The 23323-nt window shown below is 40.6% G+C and overlaps 1 protein-coding gene across 4 annotated transcripts; it reads left to right on the plus strand.

Moving 5' to 3' along the window:
- The first annotated feature begins 818 nt into the window (after window positions 1-818).
- Window positions 819-16998, plus strand: RALBP1 (ralA binding protein 1). Of its 4 annotated transcripts, none has more exons than XM_057368915.1 (10): window positions 1094-1112; window positions 7913-8007; window positions 8267-8725; window positions 10509-10858; window positions 12199-12360; window positions 12813-12944; window positions 13452-13559; window positions 14317-14438; window positions 14841-14964; window positions 15202-16997. In XM_057368915.1, exons 2-10 carry the CDS (start codon window positions 7989-7991, stop codon window positions 15463-15465), a joined length of 1740 nt encoding a protein of 579 aa, XP_057224898.1. In that variant the 5' UTR covers window positions 1094-1112; window positions 7913-7988; the 3' UTR covers window positions 15466-16997. The 4 variants fall into 4 exon arrangements, with proteins under 4 accessions (XP_057224895.1, XP_057224898.1, XP_057224896.1 ...); XM_057368913.1 differs by lacking the exon at window positions 1094-1112 and adding an exon at window positions 7541-7694; XM_057368914.1 differs by lacking the exon at window positions 1094-1112 and adding an exon at window positions 7541-7648.
- Window positions 16999-23323: the final 6325 nt, after the last annotated feature.

The raw sequence follows: 23323 nt of genomic DNA on the forward strand, positions 1-23323 counted from the left end.
CCCATATAGCATATCCATTCTGTGGAATTTCTGAAATTTATCTGTGCTAGGAAGASTTTTTTGCTTATGAGTTCCACTGCTGAGGATTTATGCATTGGYKTCCTTCAGCAATTTTTATATTAGCYTTTATTTGGYCGTAWCTCTCAAGCAAACAATATACCAGCATCTGAGTGCAGATGACCTGATACAGCCTATTCAAAGGTGAAGTTGTTGTATAGCAGAAAAACGTAATCATTACTTTGTTACCTTCTTTAATTTGCAGTAGCATAATTAAAAGATGGATTTGGTTTAGCTCTATTTATTTTATTTTTTACCCATATTGCAACAGGCTAGGCAAGTTCATATTTGCATCTATAAAATATGCTTGGGAAAGTAGTAAATGATCTTTGCCTTAAGGGCAGTGCTCACAAACACTCTGAGCTTCCAGGCAAATCTATTTAACGTCAAAAAATTTAAAAGTTGGCAAACTCATTTGTAGTAAATAYAGTAAATACAAAATCAGTATGCAACCTGCTTATGAATCTTGTAAGAATTATTTCAACTGTTAAAATATTCTGGTACTTAATGTGTGTTTTATATATTCTAAAGTAGAAATGGTTAAAATGGCAGCTCTCATGTTGCCATGGCTCAGGAGTTAATGTACAAATRCTGCAAATGCTGAGCTTAAGACCTGATGTTACGTTACTGCATCTTAGGGAGAATTTGGAGCTCTCATTGTAGAAGGTATTGCTGTTTATGATTTCAGGGTAGAGCTCTAAACAAGGTGTTCTGAAATCCTTTGCTTAAAATTGTGTTTCTTTTTGTTTTCTGTGATACAGGTGTGATGGACAGGTAGCAGAAGATTTCACTTTGATATCAGGGTATCAGAATGACCGAGTGCTTCCTGCCTCCCACGAGCAGCCCCAGTGAACACCGTCGGGTAGAGCACAGTGGGGGACTTGCTCGCACTCCCAGCTCTGAAGAAATCAGTCCTACAAAGTTCCCTGGATTGTACCGCACTGGAGAGCCTTCACCACCTCACGACAGCTTACATGAGCCTCCAGATATAGTATCTGATGATGAAAAGGAGCATGGGAAGAAGAAAGGAAAATTCAAGAAAAAAGAAAAAAGAAGTGAGTAGACAATTTCTCTTTTTAATTCAGTGCTTTCAAGTTCTCTTTCCTTTTTTCTCTCTCAAAATTGCTTAGTATTCAAGAAAAACTAGTGGGTTTTAAAAATTTGGTTCCATGTGGAGGAAGTTAACTTGCTACAACCAGACTTTGTGCAGCACCTGTTTCTCTTCCAAAAAACTCCACACTTCAACTTTGTATTGTTGCACAGATACAGGTACCAAGCATGTGTCCAGAATTACTAATAAATGCATTTATCCAAAATCTTTAATGATGCATTGGTAAATCCTTGCATGGGGTTCATCTAATCTGTTTATCAGTTCACATTCAAAGTGGATGTTTTCAAATATATTTCCAAATAGATCCTTTTTTAATCATAGTTGAGGTGCTAGGTAAAATAAAACTATGTTTGATCTGAATTGTGTATTTGTACATTTGGAAGAGTCAGCTTCAACAACTTTAGTCCATTTCCCATGTGTTTGCCATATTCAGTGTTTGTTTTTSTGTTCCATCCCAAGTTTTCACATGCACACTGCACCATTATTTGAGCAGTAATAAAATCTGTATTCTTTTTTTTCTCTAGTTTCTCAGTTTAGTCTGTTCATGCAGTTTCCTCCAGCAGTGCCAAAGTATTATTGCAGAGGTCAAAAATGTGCAAACCAACACAGAGATCTGAATTTTCCAGAACTGACAGAGCAAAGGTTAGAAGAGAGTAAAGCTTTGACTATAAGATCCTTTGTCAGTGTATCAGTGTCTGGAGTGGAAATTTCATTTAAAAAGCTTACCCSTCCAAAATAACAGAACGATTACTTTCCACCTTTAGATTTGTGCAGGAAATTGTGGAAACATTATTTTTTTTTATTCAAGTAAGTTTTTCTACACATCCTGAAAGAGCAAAGCACTTGGAAGCACTGAGCTGATGCTGAACACTCTCAGAAAGAGCTTTCCTGTCCAAGTTTCTGAAACCTAAATATCACAGCGCAAGTGCTAGTACATTTTAAGTRACATTTGTTTTAGCAAAATTTCAAAATGTCTGTATCTCTGTTACCAGTGTATCCTGCTGCTTCTTACATGTGGAATTTGAAAGATCAGAAACAGTGGGACAGCACACTGTATTCTGTGAGAATTTATATGGTGACTATTTGTAATATGCATACACACATTTAAATAATTACTCCTGAAGAATCTGCTGTCACTGCACAGCTTTTAATCAGACCAGTTTCCTGGAATGCAGAAATTGTTTCTACCTCAGTTTAGAAGGTCTATTGCTATTTTAACTAAAAATTCTGCACCTAAAGAATACTGTAACTCAAAAACTCATCCTCAAGTTAAAACCAACAGTTGAAATTCCTGCAGGTTTTAAGAAAAGCAGTTCCTTAGTGGGTTTTTTTGTAATATAAACAATATTAACCTAATACAGATTACTGGATTGGCAATGAAAATTTGGTATTGATTGGATAGGTCTAAATTCAGGCTATCAGTAGTTGCTTTTTTACTGTTCAGCTTTCTGTTATAGCTCTGCATTGCACACCTCTAAATCTGAGATTGGTAGAGGTCAAYATTACACATCATGTGGGTTTCTTTGTGTGGAATTCAGGATGTCTCATGGTGATAGTGTAGCTGAAGGCTGTTGTTCAGGAGGAAAAATGCTTCTTCAGCAAATTCACACAGGTCTATGCACATCGGCACTGCAACTGTTTTCTTCCACAGGAGATTGCAACACATTTTATAGCTGATGTAAAGCAATTTTTGTTACTTAAAATAAGATTTWAAGGTATGAAAAAATCCTCAAAGAACACAAAAATGCAGAACATGGGAAGAACCAAATCATTTCCTACAGCTCTAATGTAAAAGGCATTCAGCATTTCTTGGCCCCAGTACATGTCTGTCATATAATTGCTAGTCAGATAGAAGAATAGGTTGCATACCAAGCTTTCACTACATCTCATACAGTGCAAAAATAATCAGTATTGTAAATATACCCTCAACAGACATTTTACCTGTCTAAATTATAAGTGTTCTGTACAGTTGCTTATTGTGGTTGATTTTAAGAATTTTCCTTCCAGATTTGACCTTTGTTATTCCTCCCATACTTTTGATTCTTCATTTTATTTTACCTTTTAAATTCTGGTTTTTGTCTTCATGTTGTTTCTTTTCATTTTTTCTGGCTACCTGCTTTGGATTTGAACAGTACACAACCTGCCATGATCGTGCTGTTTGGGGTATAAACAAATGTGACTGAACATGTCAGTGATAAAAAAAGACAAGCTGACATTACATTATGACAGAGCRAGTGTTTGTTGAACTTGCAATATTAGTGAATTAATGACAAGATCATCCTAACACCTGAAACTGTATCTAAGTTTAATCCCAGCAAAATCTGGAGCAATTTTGATACTACTCTAAGTAAACTTCAGAAGAGCTTAAAGAGAAGCAGGGAAGGGATGGATAAATATGCCCAAGTTACTCAGTTTGGTTTTTCAGGTAAATTATTTCTCCAAGAGTAATGTTGTACTCTTAGCTTCCTTATTATCACCTATATCAAAAAAGCATATTTGTATGCCAGCAAAGTATCTTTTTCTATATTTTTTTTACATAGATATAGATTAGTTATTTAATGATTTGATATTTTTCATGTTAGTGGCAGTAATTATTCTAGGGGGAAAGTGCTAAAAATGTTTTGGAGCAAATAGAAAATTCAATGGARTGTTGTTTTTTATGTGGAATGCCAGCTACTGGAAAAATGTTTCAGCCACTAATTTTTATTCTCCACTCCTCTGTGATAGACTGGATGTTCGTTGGCTGTAGAGTGGTTAGATTAGGGGACTTACTAGGGATTAAAAGGAATTTTCYTTTTACTGGCATAGTTTTAAATCAGATCTGTTCCTTGGCTCAAACMGAACTTTTCCTGTAACAGCAGGAGAGCAAAAATGGATCTGTGTCAAGCAGTAATGGATTATCTGAGACAACAACCAGTAATTGATTTTTGAAAATATTTAACCACCTGTCACTAATCACATGTTGATAAAACATGTAGTTCCTTCAAAAAGAAAAATGTTTTAAGAAGTACTTAAGAAGAAGCTCTTCTACCAATCAGAATTTCTGTCGATAGAGAGTATGTAGTAGATCTTACCCTGTTTATTCATTTTACTGCTGAGATTGATGCTGTTGGACAGGATAGGTTCAATATGCAGCTAGGATTTTTTTTTTAGATCTTGATTTTCTTTATATAATGATTGGGAAAATGGAAAATTGGTTGAATTGTGCTAAACTCTTGTGTGAAAGGACAGYAGTATCATTGGTATGAACTCTTCTGAAAATTTTAGGAAATATTTTTGAAGACCAGATCCTTAATGTGTTGGATAAGGCATCCTGTATGTTATTTTGGAATGTAGATGAGGACTGAAACCAAGCCACTGCTATTGCAAACAAAAGATTRTTTTTGCTGATCTGGTGTGTGAAGAAGCTCTGAATACAGTTTTCAGATCTACTGACTAAGAAGTTATTAGAATTTTCTACACCAAGAAAGATTAGAGGCTCTTCATATCAGGTTTTATCTTTGGGATAAATAGGATGTGTTGATACATCTTGTACTGCTGACAAATTACCCTGTATCTKTATATGTACCACGGTGTATTTATCTAGTACCATTTGCAACTAGTTTAAAAGTCTGCCTTTCAAATGCCAGTGATTATTTTAAATCAAAATAATGTAAGACAGTTTTCTTATTTCAGCCTCATTTGCTCTGCTGGCACAGTGCTGCAGTGTAATCTGAATGCAGAATTTGTTTGGGAGTGCTGTGCTCACATCAGTGAGCTTAATGAATATTAAAGACAAACTGATCTAATTGAAAGCTGGATAGTGAGTGTTGGTAGTGTCTTTAAGGTGGACGTTTTTGTTGATAATAAAAATGGACCTTGTGGGCAAGAAGAGGAAGTRGAAGCCATCTACCCAACCTCATTGTGAATTCATATGTCTTACAGTTTTATTTAGAAATGCTGTACAATCTGATGGCAGTCCCTCTACAAACTGACATTAGGTAACTAATGCTTGCCTTGCACTTCAGTCATATTTGACCTACTAATTCTTTCATATGTAAAAGCCATCCAYGTTTTCTTTCAGTGAATTAATTACAGATGCTGCAGATTTCCCTGGGGAGCCAAATCAGCTCTAAGTTACAAATTACTTTAAAATCCATCAGGGACATGATGGACAAAATGTCTCTTGCAGTAGGTTTGATATGTGGAAGTTCTGCATAATGCAACCCTTTGAGTTAACAATAAAGACAATGGCATGACTTTATGGCTTTGTTGTGAGAGTGCAGGAGAAGTATTCCCAAGTATGCAGATGATAGAGATGGTGGCCTTGCTGCATGACAAAGTTTATAAGCCAGTAAAATAGGTTTTTTCAGAGTGACACTGGAWTTTTTTTTAATTGTTACTGTTTTTAAAAGGGCTTTTCATAGTTATCAGTTAGGTAAGGGCTATACTTGCAGCATCACATTTAAAATAACTGCAGTGAAGGCATGCTTATGGAAGGGAAATCTAACAAAAGGAACTGGCAGATAGTCCAGTCATTATGCTGGTGAAATGGGAGTATTTATTACATTAGTACTGTTCTCATATAGATGGAGGAAAATATCACTGACATAGAGTAGTGATGGGAAAGTAGGGACTATTAGTACTGGAAGTCTTGAGGAAACAGTAAACAGAAATGCCAGTTTACTAAATCTTAGGTAGTACTCTTTCCATATTTAAAATTGCCTGATTTATCAAGCACTTTTGGTAATTTTTCATCTGTATGAATTTAAGTTGTTTCTCTTTCAATATATTGTATCTCTGGTGAAAGGGATGCAGCAATTTTATAACCAAAAATGTAGTAAAGATAATTGGGCTACTCTTGAGAGACCTGCAAACCCTCTCTTGGTATGGGTGGAATATTCTTTGTGAATCTGTATTAGTATATATTTCTAAACTTTGTTGACTTAGGTTACTGTGACAAATTTTAAAAGGCTGGTTTTGTATTTAACTTGCTCCTTCATGTCTTCTCATGAATTCAAGAAATACCAGTTTCAGTAATGGTCTCTTGCTGGCGTAACATTACCACAGCTCTAGGAAGGCACTGGGATTTGTGTTACAGTGTTGAGTGTTGGGACATGTGATCATTGCTCTGTTGGTGGCAGCGACCTCCCAGCTTGGATCCCAGTGCTGACGCTTGCTGATGTGCATATGGGAACCCCAGGCTGTGTGACTGGGAGCTGTCACAGCTACCCGGCAGGAAAGACGGAGGGCATATTGTTCTGGGCTCTGTCTGGGAAAGATCTGGCTTTCTGTTTGGAAATTACATCTCTGAAGTCCATCTTGAGTGTCATTGCCAGCCCTGTCTCATTCCCATAAAACACGGAGATGTGTGTTCCTCCTTAGTCCTGTAGCTGGTGCATCTGCAGTTCCTTCTGTACCAGAGTGAGGTTTGAATCCTTGGTTTATGCACTGCATGTTTCCTTACTCATTTCTGGGTTTGGTTTACAAAAGCMAGTAAATGACAGAGCCAGTAAGGAGGGAGGAGGAGACCTGGCTGCTGCTTGTCCTCTAGTTAATGTTTGCATTTTTATATTAAAATCCACTTGGGCAGGAACAGTCCTACAGTCTTTTCCAGTGTTCTGTGAAAGTGTATGTTTTGTTTGGTAGTCCTAGGAAAGAGTCCCAGCTGCAAAGACAGCTGATCCAACAATTGTAATTATTTCACGGTAGTTCCATGCTTTAATACATTTCTTATATTTGTTTGACTATTAAAAGCTATCTTCTAAAGAGCAGTCAAGGAGGCTTCAAAATAGAGACTGTTCTTGTATGTGCTGAAATAATGCTGMAAATCTCTGCAGTCTAGTATAGCTCAGAATTGGAAGGGTGAAAGACTGAATGTTCCCTGGTTCTYCTGCAGATTTTTCACTTGGAAAAAATTATAGCCTATAGTCTCGTGCATGATGTGCTCTCATATTATCTAAGGGGGTAATTTTCCTCTACCCAAAACTATTCAGGCAGCAAGAGCACTTGGCTGTCAGTKCTGCCTCACTTGAGCAGGGGCTCTGCCTGTAGGTAGTGGAAAAGCCTCARAGGGTCTGTATAAGGGGGGCTCACTGCCTGCTGCCTTGGGGGACCTAGCTGGTGCAGAGGGCATGTCACATGTCAGCTTTGTTGAGCAGGTTTCAGGCTTGCTTTTTTTACATGGGGTACTGTGTGTGTGAAATTAGAATTAGTGGGCTTGGAAGTTGTGTTGGATTGCATATTGCTGGGTTTGTTTGTGGGTTGTTTTTTTGTTGGTGTGTTGGTTGGGKTTTTTTTGTAATCCACCTTTAAAGACTTTCGTGTTGTTGCCTGAAGGTGAGGCAGGGCCGGCTGCAGAGGCGTAGTGACTTAAAAGCACCTGGTGCATGTTTTAGACRGCACTTGGAGTTTTGCTGCTGAAACAGCGTGCTCAACCCAGGGACTCCTTTGAATCTCTCCCATGTGCTTTTTAAGGCAAATSTGCACTTTCATGGGCAGGTATTGTGGTAGTGTTACTGGAATTGTGTTATTCATCTAGTGAAAAGTAAGTGTGCTAGTGCTGTTTTGGTTTTGGTTTGGTATGGGGTTTTGTATTTTATTTGAGGCTAAAAGTTTATTAACTTCATACTTGTCTTTAATAATATTATAGAAGGSGATTGGGGTTTTAAGTGGCTGAAGTTTAATTTGTTGTTAACAGAAATTTGTTGGACTGTGTATGCCGTAGATGATCCTTAACAGCAACTCTTATACTGTTGATTACAGGAACATAGAGAAGTTGCCAGACAGTTGTTTTTATTTTGCATTTCCTTGACTATTAGATGGGAATCTAGCCCATAAGATGGACATTGCCATTATGAGTAAGTATAAAGTATTCATTGTTTGGAACATTCAGGAGCTCTGTGACTTATCTTTGATGTAATTACGTAACTTGATTTAATCCTTGTCCACTCCAGTGTGTAACAACTAAAGAAAACATTCTGAGGAGTCAGGCAGGGACTATTTTCCATTCATGTTGCTTCTTCCCTCTCCTCTTTACGTGCAACTTCTTGTTGTTGCTGTCTGGAAAGAAAACAGACTTACAGCTGTCCCCTTCCTTTCTCCTGCTTTGCCCAACAGCGGAAGGTTATGCTGCATTTCAAGAGGACAGTTCCGGGGATGAAGCTGAAAGTCCTTCCAAGTTGAAGCGGTCCAAGGGAATACATGTTTTCAAGAAACCCAGCTTTTCCAAAAAGAAGGAAAAGGATTTTAAAATAAAAGAGAAGCCCAAAGATGAAAAACACAAGGAAGAAAAACATAAGGAAGACAAACACAAAGAGAAAAAGTCAAAAGACTTAACTGCAGCAGATGTTGTAAAACAGTGGAAAGAGAAGAAGAAAAAGAAAAAGCCAATTCAAGAGACAGAGATACCTCAAGTGGATGTTCCAAGTCACAGACCCGTGTTTGGCATTCCTTTGTCTGATGCAGTAGACAGGACCATGATGTATGATGGCATCCGCCTGCCAGCAGTTTTCCGTGAATGTATAGATTATGTAGAGAAGTATGGCATGAAATGTGAAGGCATCTACAGAGTTTCAGGTACTCTGGGCACACTGACATGCAGGTTCCTAAGGTCTTTACTTGCAATTTTCTRTTATTTTATCACTTCCAACATCTAGATACTCTGATTATAGCTCCATTAATTATCCAAAAGGTAATCAGGTAGCCAAAGTGAAGTAAACCTGTAGGTCTGAAGTACCAGAAGAATTGGTAATGTGGTGGTACTGCTTAATGGCAGTAAAAACACACCTGTTTTGGCCTTTTGTCATGGGATGGTAGCAATAAATGCATTACTATGGCCAACTTRTGTTCTTTCCCTTCTGCTTTAGAAATACAATGGTATCTGATTGCAAAAGCAGAGATGAGCTATAACCATTCTATCRCTTATGCTTCGCACTAAGTTGCTTTTTCCAGTTACTCCTGTTGTATATTTTTTTCTTGAAAACTTCTGTTCTTTCAACAAATTTGCTAATAAGGAGAAAATGCAATTTTCACTGTTTAAGCTTAGCGACAGCAGCTAATTAACTGTGGTGGTTGTGTAAGAGCAGCTTACATAAGTGAAACCTCAGTTTTAGTCACATTAGACAAAACAATCCCTTTATTTGTGAGCTGCATTAGAAATGCAGCTGGTGTAAGTACTTCCGTGGGTACATTGGAGGGGACAAGAACAACCAAGGAAAGGAATTTCAGGAAAAGCATTTTCAATCAAGTTACCCAGCACTGTAAACCAGTAATGAAATGATTCTAAAGGTTTCATTAGCTACTTCATGCAGTCCATCTGCATGCTATTTGGTTGGCATGGAGAAATACTGCAGAACTGTAAGCAAGTACTTCATCCTGATTCATCCTAGTTAAACACTTTGGTTGCTTATTTTTTTTAGACACGATGTGTTGGGAATTTTCACAGGTGTGTTCTTAAATAGTTTGCTTTTTGTCCTTTGTAGGTGTTCTCCAGTGCAACAGCTCCCTCTTGTGCGTGTAGGGTTGTTTAAACGGAGAGCTCAGAGAGAGCATGGCAGTGGCTTAGCAGCCTGCAGCTGTTGTGATGGCTCATTTTGGCCATGAAACTGAGCATGTTTTCCCTGGCATTTTYCAGGGGCTGAGTGTGCCCAGTTGTGCTCACTGTGTGTGAGCTGAGCCAGGGCCACGCACCAAGTTGGTGTAACCTGAGTGGGTGTTTGAGCTGCAAGAATGATATTTCCCCAARTTTAGGAAGATTGGAATGTCACTGAGTTATACAAACACCTTGCAAAAAATCTTGGCTGGGTTGAATAATTATGTGAACACACTTTTATTCATGCAGTGCCTCAAATCAACGATCCTGTGTGAGATTCCTCCGCTGAGGAGGGCCAGCTGGAAATCTGGAAACTAAAACGTGTAGGGTCTGTTTTGACAAAGGAAAGTTGTTACAGGTAGAGCTTGTTGCACAGCATTTGAGCCAGTAACATATTGCTGCTTGGCTTCGGGATGGATAACTGAACAGCCAGAAAGATGCTTAATGCAAATACACAATTGATCTTAAGATCCCCAACCTTTTCTCACTCTAATTTTATGTTCCATGATGAAAGAGAATGCTGGCACCAGTTCTGATTCAGTGCTGTCAGTGGTGGGGTTTTGCTTTATAGGAGTAGTCAGTGCTTTTAGATCATGTAATTTTGAGTCATGGTTTTCTTTGTTACATGTGCATAACTTTCAAAAGGTGCTTCTCAATTAGCTTAAATTGTAAGGAGAGGTGAAACAAATGAGTCTCAAAACAAAAATATAAATATAACAGATATTTGCAGTCAAAATTTCTCTTAATTCTTGATCTGACTATTTTAAGGAATAAAATCAAAAGTTGACGAGCTGAAGGCAGCCTATGACCGTGAAGARTCTCCGAACCTGGAAGAATACGAGCCCAATACAGTTGCCAGCTTGCTCAAACAGTACCTACGAGAACTGCCCGAAAATCTGCTTACCAAAGAGCTCATGCCCCGCTTTGAAGATGCTTGTGGAAAGAGCACAGAAGCTGAGAAAGTTCAGGAGTGCCAGAGGCTGCTGAAAGARCTGCCAGAGTGTAACCATCTCCTGATTTCTTGGCTGATTGTGCATATGGACCATGTTATTGCAAAGGAACTGGAAACAAAAATGAACATCCAGAATATTTCTATAGTGCTCAGCCCTACTGTCCAGGTATGTGCACCACACAGCAAGAGGTAGAGCAGAACTACAGCCCGAGAAAGATTTCTTTGTAGGAATTCTTTTGCAGGTGGGAATTGGGTGTTGTCTGATACAGTTTAGCTAGATTACAGCTCCTYTTTATGCCTCAGGAACCTGAAATGCTGGGAAGGGGGAAAAAAGACTTTCTGCTAGTGGGCTTGCATACTGTAGATGTGATATTTGGATTATTATCCAAATACTGCTGTCTTTCAATTCTGTTWGGAGCAAAAGTCATTTAATGTTGAGTTTGTTCAGTAATTCATGCAGTTACACAATTTCTGTGGACTTCTGATTCACTGATAATTTAGTGAAAACTATATTGTTGCTTAATTTTAATATCAAGCTAATGAACCCTGTCCTGCACATAGATCTTCCTGGTGCAGTAGTGACTTGRGTAAAATAGCTTTGGTGTCTGCAATCAAATGGCTGGGGAATAACAACTGGCTTAGTTTTCCAGTAAGATTTTGTGGTTTCTGAATTGCTTGATTCCTTAATAAACATCTTGGAAATATTTAATTACAGCTCAGAATTAGTCCTGTGCATGATGAAAACGTGGCATTATTGGGTGTGGGTCTTCTAGAGCTAGCCCCACACATTAGAAAAGCCTGGCTTTRTAATTAAGAGTCCAGATGGAGGCCCAGTAGCAAAAGGGCTGGGTGTTATTCATGGTTCTTGCTGTGCTAGRCATCTCTCTAGCTAAGAAAAGTAACAATTAGTGTGAAACAATTTAGGCCAAATCATGTTTTGTTGGTAAGTAGATCTCAGCAATTAAATACAGATTGTGACAGAACTCTAGTAATTTGTTTCAGGGTAAGATTTTAATGGGCAATAGAGTATCAACATAAATATACTTGCTTCTGTCTCGGGTTAAAACAAGAAATACAGTGGAAGATGCTTTCAAACATTTTTCTACTCTATTACATGTAGCCACCTAGCAGGCATTATATAGTAGGGTTGGTGTTCCCTCTTACCAACTACCTTTACCTGAGTACAAAGAGATTTAATGCATTTCTGCATCTACCACTGATGGAAATAATTCTGGTAGGTTAAGAGATGTGAAGAYGCTGAGTTTAGTATGAAAATGCCTCAGATGTGCAGGTACGAAATACAGTGAAGTGATTCCTTGARGCCAGCACTGCATTGTTCAAAGTAAAGATAATTTTTAATCCAGATTTTAATACCTAAAGACAGACTGGTATGACTGTGGCTCTCAGAAAGGTGTACTAAAGGCTGTTGTTTCTGCTGTGCTTTGCAGATAACGATGATGTGAATAAATCATCTTAACAAATATCCTGTCTGTCCATCCTTTGCAGATCAGCAACCGTGTCCTGTATGTATTTTTTACACATGTTCAAGAGTTCTTTGGAAATGTGACCCTCAAGCAGGTGACAAAACCTCTTCGCTGGTCAAATATGGCAACAATGCCAGCACTTCCAGAAACACAAGAGAGCATCAAAGAAGAAATCAGGCGACAGGTTGGCRATTACTTGAGTGTTTTTCTGTTTCTCTTTGTCCTGGCTTTTATACATTCTGTAGACAATTCTCTTAAGTAACATCCTCTTTAATTCCATCACAATTATCCTGTCAGTGGAGACCACTGAGAAGAGCTTGATGATKTCCTTTCCTTTTTCATGTATGGAAAGTTGTTACGGTCTTGTGATGCTCATAGCTGTGTCASCCATGGACTGCTTTGCTATGTAGGTCAATACTTTTGTCGTGGGAGGAAGGTCAGGAGAGCACATTAGGAAGGGTGGTTTCTTTAGGACTGCTCTTCAGCTGGCTCTGGATCTGTGCTGGGTGTTCATGGACATGTCAAGGTTTGAAAAGAGAASTCCCATGCCACTGCTACAAAGCCAAAAAGATCTTTCTTTTCAATCTGCCCTGGTACAATATATTAAAGACATCTAATTTCTTTGGCAATTTCTAGGAGTTCCTACTGAACTGTTTACACAGAGACTTGCAGGCAGGGATAAAAGACTTATCCAAAGAAGAGAGAYTGTGGGAGGTGCAAAGAATCTTAACAGCTCTTAAGAGGAAACTAAGAGAAGCTAAGAGACAGGTGGGTAACTTTTTTATTTATTGGCAACACATCTAAATCATGGATTCCTAAATCATAACARTGCAGAGGCACACAGTTACATCAAACCCCCTTCCAGTCTTCTTTGCTGAGCATTTTCTCATCTTAATTTCACATGCCTGATGAGCAATTGTGTTTTCTGCTTAGCTGGCTCACCCTAGGGACAGGGAGATCTTCACATCTGTTCACAAAGTGTGTGATGAAAAACGTAGTGTTCACCAGGGCATGTGCTCATTATATGCTTAAAACATTGTGTCCTGGAGTACCAAGAGGAATTACTGGAAGACTCGAGGGTAACAAACAAACTTGAGAAATGTTTTTTAAATTATTTTGTGTCCCACAAATGGGTCAGACCTTGCCGAAAATTTGGAAAACAACTGTGATGGTGGTACTAAATTTGGAAAATAATACATTCAAAAAATCTTTTTTACAGTAAATACAGTGACTAGGGAACCTGTCCTTTTAACTGTTGCTCTCTTTCTCTGGCAGGAGTGTGAAACAAAGATTGCACAAGAAATTGCTAGCCTTTCAAAGGAGGATGTCTCCAAAGAAGAAATGAATGAGAATGAAGAAGTTATAAATATTCTGCTTGCACAGGTAGCTGGCAGGCACTTACCTGTTTGCCTGATGGTATTTTATATTTCAAATCTATTAAACACTCCTTTATAGCAATGGCCATCTAATGCAGSAGAGATGTTGCAGGCTCAGAGGGCTCTCTGTGTCCATTAAAACACAAAGCTTTGTTTCACTGGTAAATGAAGCAGGGAAGGAATGCTGGCTGGAGGAGTGAACCCAGAGCTGAGGAGACTCTCATTAACAGCGGGAAGAAGACAGCGTGAAAAAGTGGCCTTTGTTGTGCATGTACTTAGAAAGCACACTTCCCAATCTAGCCAGGTTCAATTCTATTAACTGCTTTCCTGCTGATCAAAGGAAATAAGGCAGCTATTTTGGCTTTTTTTCCTTCTGTTGCTTCCCCCAGTAGCTTTGATCTTCTCCCCTCTGTACTTTCCTCCTTACATTAATTTTCAAAACATGTAATTCAGTTTTTGTAGTTATTTTACTGGTTGGCCAGAGCTTTCCCCTGCGATTTAAGGAAAGGCAGCCAAACATGCCAGGATTTGGTGTGTCATCTCCTCARCTATTCAGTACAGCGATTATCTTGGGGATTCAAAACAGAAATTGTAGAGTTTGAACTTCAGAGTTGCTTTGAGGTCTTGATGGATCAGAGTTCAAAGCAGACATGCTAACCACTACTGCTCTAAAGTATTTCAGAGAACAGCATCATCTCATACTTACTGTATGTTCCTGTAGGAAATAAAGCCAAGACTTTAAGTGAACTAACTGATCGTTGCAGGAGAACGAGATTTTAACAGAACAAGAAGAGCTGCTGGCCATGGAGCAGTTTCTGCGGAGACAGATCGCCTCTGAGAAGGAAGAAATTGATCGGCTCCGAGCAGAAATAGCTGAAATACAAAGGTAAAGGGGACAGCTCACAGCTAAGCCCTGCCAGGACAGCACACTGTGATTAAAACTATTAATGCTTTGCTGAAAGAATGCTCTAAACTGCACTTAAAAGCTCACCCAGTGAACATCACAATTGAAAGCCACTTGTTTTTAATGAAGTCTCGACAAATTTGAATATTTGAGAATATTTTCTGTTGTTTTAACAATGGAATTATGATCTAAAGGAAACTTGACCCTGTGCACTAAAATAATCCCCCTAGAAAATCACTGCTTTATTAAATTAAGCTTTGAAAGGAAAGTCTGATGGTGTTTTTTAAACCATTGGCTGACGACTGAGGGCATGGAAGTTAACTCTCTGATGTTGCCACAGACTCAAGGAAGTGTTTCAAGCTGAATTTGTCCTTGGTCTTTCAGTCGCCAGCAGCACGGCCGCAGTGAAACCGAGGAATACTCTTCCGAGAGTGAAAGTGAGAGTGAAGATGAGGAGGAGCTGCAGGTCATCCTGGAGGATTTGCAGAGACAGAATGAGGAACTGGAGGTAAGATTTGGTTCTTAGCATTCACTGGTTCTCTTCCGTTGTGGTTACTTGATTCCACAGGTGCAAACTGGTTGTAAGCATCAGATTTGCCCAGGCTTGTGACCCACACACTCTGGTTTTAAATCACTGTTGTGTGCAAGTCCCTGCTGCTSTCTGGGTCAGTGGTGCTAAACACTCCTGAGCTACAGCAGTGCTGTGTCAGAGAGAGCCCTGATATTTGTTTCCCTTCCTTAAAAGATCAAGAACAATCACCTGAACCAAGCGATTCACGAGGAGCGCGAGGCCATCATCGAGCTGCGCGTGCAGCTCCGCCTGCTGCAGCGCGCGAAATCCGAGCAGCAGGGCCAGGAGGAAGAGGAGCCGGAAAAGCGCGGGAGCGTTTCTCAGCAGCAGAGAGACACTGTCCTGGAGACAAAAGCAGCCAAAGAGCAGCCAAAAGCAAGCAAGGAGCAGCAAGTCAAGCCATCGCCAAGTAAAGACAGGAAAGAAACTCCAATTTGATCTGGCTCCTTGGCTATGCATAAAATCAACCGAACTGTGCAAATTACTGTAATTTGAGTCAAACTGCACAAATTATTGGTGGCTGTGTACATTCTGTAAAGAAACTTTTCTTTTAAGCCCTGGAGACTTTTGTCTCTAATACTTGTGGCTTCTACTCATCAAACTCAGGTGAGTTTGAAGAGGCCAGAAGAGTTTTCCAGTTAGTATCAGATTATTTCAAGACTGGTTTCCTTCAGGTGATTTAAAATAATTCAGTAACAGTTTTATTTCAAACCAAAATCATTACTTACATTCATTGGAGCAGAATTGGAAGATCTCATTTTCAGTAAACAAACAAAACCCACCCACACTTACTAATGATTTGCCTTGTGGATCTGTTCATCCTCATTCACTGTCATTTCTGCTTATTAACCTAGTCACTTCTTGCTTGTGCCTTTGATACCTTTCTGATGCAGATTATATACAAGGGAGCTTTAAATTTATTTTGGGTTGGCTGAAATGGTGGGAGACTGTGGGGTATCGTGTTTACCTAACATGCCCTTAAACTTCATTTCTGTTCTGAGATGTACTGAATAAATGTAAAAACTTGAGAGATGTTATTTATGTCCCTGTATGATGGAAATGTCCATGTCCTTTAGCAGTGTAGGTAACTCATTGACTCATCATTAACCACCCTCATCACACCTGTTTGAGACAGGTCCTGTTCACACTGCTGCCACATAGCCAAGAGCTTTGTCTTCATCCATTTTAAATGTTTCCTTCTCTTGGAGAAAGCCACTGCTTGTAGGCAGGGATGGGAGTGGTTTATGTCCCTAGGACCTTTCTGCCTGACCAAGCAATACAGCATTGCCCCCTGCACCAATGCCAGTCGCTTGAGATTCCCAATGAGCCCGAAGTRTGCCAAGGGGAGGCACTGGGGGGTTCAGCAATAGCCTTGTTTTTGCTGGTGTTTAACAAAAAACCACCACCACCTGGGACTTGATTTTGGTTTGGCTGTTTTTAATGTTTCTACCCTTCAAAATCCTCCACCCACACTGGCATTTAAGGGCCCTTTAGTGTTTCGGATACATTCATGAGACTCATCCCTYAATCCATATATAGACAGAAACTCCACAGAGTGCATATAGGCTATCTTATATTTTAATCTGGATATTTATTTTCAGCACCTGTTGGATGTGGTTGTATTCTTTATCTATTGCACTGTTGTGAATCATTGGCCATGATTTGATTTTTGTACAAATAATGCTTTGATATGTTATAGAAAAAAAACAGCATAGTATTTTTTTAAAATTTGGAAAAAAGTTTATAAACACAGAAAATGTGATCAGATTACAAATGTAAACTAAAGCATTCTCCCTTGCCTTCGTTACATACATTTTATATTTGCTGGCAATATTTAAACTTTTTGTTTGTTTAATTCACACTAATTCCTATTGAATTGTCATGAATTTTTCTAATGTTCTTCAGACAAATCTCTTAATATTGGTTAACTTTTATTTTGTTAGGATTGTATTTATCAAGCAAATAAATTCAACAGCCATTTGAAAGTAGTTTCTCATTCATCTACTTCATAATGCAAATCAGTTACTCCTCTTGGGTGAGTACATGCAGCTGAGAAATTCCTTTGAAAAATTACTCAAAGTGCATCACTCCTGAGGTCTGAAAGGGAGGTGGAACTGCTGCTCCTGCTGTAACCAGAAACTTGGTGTCAAAGCACCTGAGAGGTGTTTCTTTGTAATGTTSCTTCACCTTCCGTGTCTCAGCCCTGCCCAGCCAGGTGGGGCTGGAACAGGGCAGCTGCTTTTCCTCCACAGCAGGGCCTGACTGCCCCAAGCACAGAAGGAGCTTCCTCACCCCAATGCCTGCAGTGAAAAAGCCACAGAGCTGCAGCCATTTGAGAGCCTGCACGTGCCAGTTGTGAATCATTAGCCAAAAAAAGCCAAAGCTAGTTCCAAATGAAGTGGAAAGTAATTACAGCACAATAATCCGAGTGTGCTGTTCAGATCACATTACAAACTTCTCAACTCCCCCCAGGGCCGTAGAACAAAATCTGAGCAGCCTGGCCACCTGCACAAAGCACATACATGTCCTGAAGGAYCAGGTTATCTAAATCAAAGTATCACTTTAGCTGACTTAAAATAATCTTTCCAACACCTTAGAGCCTGTGTGTGCCAAGTGCAGCAGCAGAATCCTTGTCAAACCCTTGGGACAACATACCAGGCTGATTTACATTTACTGAAAAGAGGGAAGAACAGGCTCACAATGTTAATTCCAGTGTTCAGGACTTCACAAACGTGCAAGTCATTGGCCTGTTGGCTTCCTTCTGGAGAATCTGAGCATTTCCCTTAGAGGTGGCACAGGGTGATGGGATGGGTGACAATTACACACCTTGCTTTTTTTGACAGCCCTTTCCAACACAGGCCTGGAACAGGTCTGGTCACGTCAGTCAGAGGCCCAAGGGATCAGGAAGGACAAATCACTGGGATTCYTGTGCCAGTGTGAATCAGGACACAAAATGAGATTTTCCAGCAGCAGGTTCCTTGCATCTAACTGGAATCATGACAGCTTTTATACCCATTGAAATACTGCAGCTGTACTTGGAACAGCCTCAGACATCTGGCACACCAAGCACGATTTTTCTCTTGCAGTAACCCTTTTTAGTCTGAAAAACAACAGCCTGAAGTGAGCTGAAAACAGCCTGAACAGCTGAAAATAACTGGTGTTATTTTATTGATTGAAAGATAAGAAAAAAGYAAACAATAAGCTGTACTGCTTTCAGATCACATCCCCACCATGAGTCTTAAATCATAAGCTTGTGTCCAAGGCCTTGCAGGATTCCAGCTTGGCCTCACAGAATTCCTGAGCTCTGTGGTGTCCACAGAGGTTTCCAATGCCAGCTCAGCTTCCCTCTSWCYGAAGCAGGAGCTCCCTGTGCTGGTRTGACTGTGGAAGGTTCCCTGCCCAGTGCAGTCAGGTGCTTGGAAAGCCCTGACATGTAACACAAGGAAATGTTTACACAGCTCCAGAAATTCACTGTCCTTTCTGATGGACATAAAGCTCTGCTGGACTGTACAGGAAGTTTCCACCTCTGTTCACCATTCCTCCACTGGCACTGGGGGGATTCATTTTTACCTGCGTCCCTAAGATTAATGAGTTAAGTATTAATTTTTTTAATTTAAGTACTGAAGCCAAGAATTTGACACCTGAGCATGTAAACCTATTCTTTTCCAATTAAAGAAAAAAAGTATCAATTTGAATTTCTGCCAAAAAGATCTGACCAAGCTTTATCTGTCAAGATTTTCATTTCTCAGCAAGCAGCTCTTACTCCCRGTGCTTCATCTGCACAGGGAAAAATGCCTCATCCAGTCCAAACATGGCTTCTATCCATCAGCACAAGTTCTCCCCAGGGTTCTTTAAAACACACTCCAACAGCAAAAGCCACCAGCACCGTGTCACTCCTTCCTGTCCCTGGGAAAGCAGGCACAGCCTGGGACTAAGCCCTGGCTTGCAGCTCCCCCATCTCTCAGAGGTGGATACTCACAGAATCTGTCAGGACAGGTCCCTCCCGGGGCTCTGGCTCAGCGTTGGCACTGTCACTGCTGACACGAAGGACTTGCTGCCACGTTTCCTCTGCCGTTTCTGGTGTTGCTGACTGTCTTAACAGCRTGAGCAAGGAGGTCTGCCAAAGGATTCCATTGCACAAACATATGATTTTAACCGGACAACCCCACTCCCACGCCCTGGAAGAATTCCCCCTCTGAACCACAAGAGTGCAGAGCACAGTCAGGAGGGATGCACGGAGACCACTGCAGGCAGACCAAGCACTGCTAACGGCGCTACTCAGCATTGGCCTTTCCCTTCCTGAATCCCTCTTCTCTCTGAATTCCCTAATCCAGAAGAGCAATCACCACTGATCCTAAAGCTCCCGTTGGAAGGTTTGGGAAGAGCCTTGTTCGGCTACAGCTCAGCAGATCACCGCGGAAGTTTGCAGTCCAAGCATTTTGATTTGGGAGATGGGAATAGTGCATCCCAGATTTCTGCACCAAGGAATGCCATTTTCTGACACAGAAGAGATTTGCCTGGGGGTCCCAATGAGCTGTTGCTGCACATTCCCACTATGGAGAGTCACTGCCTGGCGCTATCCCAGTGCAGGGCCTTGAGGAAGATGCGGGTAGGACATTGCTGTGTCAGCCACAGAGTTCCAGAAGGTGACTGGAAAAAACTAAATAAAAAAAACCGAAATCCCTCAGTCAAGAGACCAGGACAAGAAACCACAAGATCAATGACCCGTAAATAGCCCAGCCCCCATCTATGCCTTTGTTGGCACCTCACTCAGACTGAGTTTATTTGGGTTTTTCTAACACCACAAACCCAGATTGACTGAAAAACAGTTGAAATTCCTTTTGATGTTCAAACAGTGCATCTCTCCTCCTCTCAGCCTTGTTAATAAAACATGCAGAGAAGTGTGCTCAGTACCTTCACTTGTCACAGTCACGATCCCAAAGCACCTGCAGGTAATCCCTTTAAAGCATTTCCCACACAGAGACATTACTACACGTCTGCAGAAATGGGTCATGGAATTTCAAACAGACAATGATCGGGAGCTGTAAGATGTTGAAACGTTTGGTTATTTATCTCTGCTAAGTGACAGAGTATTTTAATCAGCTAGATGTAGTCCAATCTCAACAGCAATTGAACCCTAAAATAATCCCATTAACTTGGGCTCTATTATTTCTCTGATCTAAATAAAATGTTAATTAAAACTAACAGGCAGAATCTGAAGGCACTCGGGCAGGTGGAGAAGATAGTGCACATTTTAAACGAGCTTTTCTGTCAYACTTCCATATTTTCAGGCAGTCTATCATCAGGGAGTCATAACTCTGCACATAAAGATGTGATTAATCACTTKAAATATCCTTTCCCTGCTGGCTGAGTACCAGCACAGATAGGGAGATGAGCCTTTCCCACCAGTATCAGAGAGAACAAAGTGGAATACAGAWCCAGCTTTTCTCCATGTGCCTGCCTCAGACTCCTCTTCCCATCCTACACAACAGAGGGATCCCTGGGCTGAAACCAGGTCAGAAAACATGAGTTGCACACCAGATTCCCCAGCAAAGGACAAGGGACAAACAGGAGACTTTGCCAGCAGGAGGGACCCCAATCAGGGAGTGCCTGAGCCATGGGACAGACTTTGCCCTCCTGCCCCTCCACTAATTCCAATGAAGCACCTCTGCAGCCTGACCTCTGGCAGTGCRGGGACAAAGGGCCGAGCACTAACAAGGCTCTAACAAGGATCCTGCTGTTCTGCTGTCCTAACAAACCCACAGGGCCAGGAACTTGAGCAGCAGCCATCTGGGACATTCAGAGCAGTAAAAAAACAGTTTCCAAGCCTCACTCATATCTTTTGGTTACAAACAACCTCCTCACCACCCCCCATAGAGGGCTCCAGACATTTGCCAGTTTTACTGGCATGAAAACTGCAGGAAAGTGTGGTGAGGAAACAACCCTAACAAATCCTGATGGGTCCCTAGGGAGGAACAACCAAAGGGAGAGAACCTGCTGTGGAAAACAGCAAGCAGGACTAAGGCAGTGCTGCAACCACAACATGAGGAAAAAAAGRGGTTTCCTGTAAAGAATTCTCAAGAAGGTGCAAGATGAATGACCGAGAGGATTAAGTGGAAAACAATGGAAATTGCTTGTGAACAACTGATCTGGTATTCTACCAAGAAGGCAGAGGTAGAGTGATGACACATCTTCTGGAAACCATGAACCAACAGATGACAATTCGGGAGCCACCTCTCCCTTTCTGCTCAGGAAATCCTGACCAAAAGAGAAATGAACTGAGCTGTACAGAGATGAGATCTTTCCTCAGGCAAGGCACACAGGAGGTAATCCAGCAGATCTCTGGCAACATCCCCAGACACTGCCCCACTGAAGGAACAGCTCAGAACAAGGATGCACATTACCCCAAACACCATATCCTTAGGGACAGGGTGAAAATTGATTTATTGACACCACCAACACTGCTGGCATGAGAAAGTTCTCTATCAGTTCAGCAATAGAGTCCACACCCTCAGGGTGTAGGCTCTTGGGAAATAAAGCAAGTGTTTCTTTACCTCCACATCTTGGGAACCATCAAATGAAACAGAAAAGAAGACAGATCCATGACACGCTGGGTGGATGAAAAAGGAGAAAGACAGGCATTTCTCCTGTTCACTAAAGATGATCCTCAGTTGTTACATGAATTCAGGCACTCTGAAACTGAAAACACTCAAGTCTTCCTTAGGAGAAGTCTCCARCTCTCCCTCAAACTCCTAGGCCTGCATCAGTATTGCATTAATAAAGCATAAAGATCTTAATTTTTCGACATTAGAATTGTTTCACCTTTAAATAACTACAAAATACCTAAAGGGATCAGACATAATCCTTCATTTTACTGGACTAGTGGAACAGTCAGTGATGGAGCATACAGTGATGGAATTAGGTTGGGCCATGCTAATCCTGGATTCCAAACACAGGGATTTAAGCCCCAGTACTCCTGTCCCCAGTACACAGTGAAAACTGTGCCCCATTCAGTCAAGAGGATGACTTGAAGCATTCTCTGGTCTGAACAGAGAGCTGGTCCTGTTCACCTCAGGAACTGCACCCATAATCCAACTACATAAAATTCAGGCAATTCACTGTCATCACGCTCAGGCAAAAAAAAAAAAAAAAAAAAAAAACCAACCAGATGAGGGGATTTATGTTCCCTCAATAAAATGCAGAAATCAACTAGACTTCAATGCATACAGCTAAAGTAGGAATCATCTGCTCCAGGAGAGGATGAATCACTTTCAGGTGCTCTCCTTATGGCAGCAAGGAAAGCTGCATTGCTCCCTGCTTCCAGCCAGCCTGCTGCCATCCACAGTGCTGTCACCCTGCCTAGTCCTTCAAGGATTTAGCCAATTTTGGAAACAAAAAGGGATATGCATGGAAAAAATGTAAAAAAAAAGGAAAAATCCATACAAAAAAAAAAGCAGATGAAAACACAAACATACAAGAAGTTATTAATAAATAAATAAATCCCACAAAAATCCCCAAGCCTAAAAGAGAAGAATGTTAATTGCAATTAAAGAAATAAAACCAACTCCAAAAAAACACAAACACACCACACTTCATGGAAGACACAGGTAACTCTGCATCTTAAGCACCTCCATGGCTGTGCTAGAGAGTACAAAAGCAGCCTCTGGGGAATTAACAGCAACTTTCTGTTTACAAGAGAAGAAACTGCAAAATAATCTATTTTCCCAAAAAAAAAAAAAAAAAAMCAGGAGGAGAAAAGAAGATATCTGCCTAAGGCTCAGCTGCCAGGGCATCAGGTACCTGACTGATAAGTGAAAATGTTCTGCTAAAACACATCAAAGATAAGCTGCCATAGCCATTTCTGCTTCCTAGGGGAAAAAAGGCTTCGCACACTTTGCATTCCGAAGGCTGAAAGGAAGGTGATTTAAGGAAGTTGTCCCTGGAAGACACAGAAGGAGATACTGTATCAGTAATTTTAAATGAGAGGAAAGAAAAGCAGCCAGTGGACTGCAGGCAGGTTAAGAACTCAGAGTTTCCTGCAAATCTGACTGAGGTGGATATTCAGACTTACTTCCAGCCAAGATGCCATTTCACGCTGGAGGTAACAGACTCCCAAGCAAAAGGGACACTTGGAAGAATCCAGCAAAACCTCAACTATATGGCTGAAGTACATCTGTGCTGCAGCATATTCCATCTCAAAATGCAGAATTCTTCATAATCATTAAGCAAACCCCTTGCCCCTGAAACAGTCATCAAAGTGTAAGGAACTGAAAGAAAAATACCACTTAAATTTCAA

The sequence above is a fragment of the Malurus melanocephalus genome, unplaced genomic scaffold (genome assembly GCF_030028575.1).
Source record: "Malurus melanocephalus ecotype Western Australia unplaced genomic scaffold, MMel_1.1 scaffold_99, whole genome shotgun sequence".
In the NCBI taxonomy this organism is placed as follows: domain Eukaryota; kingdom Metazoa; phylum Chordata; class Aves; order Passeriformes; family Maluridae; genus Malurus; species Malurus melanocephalus.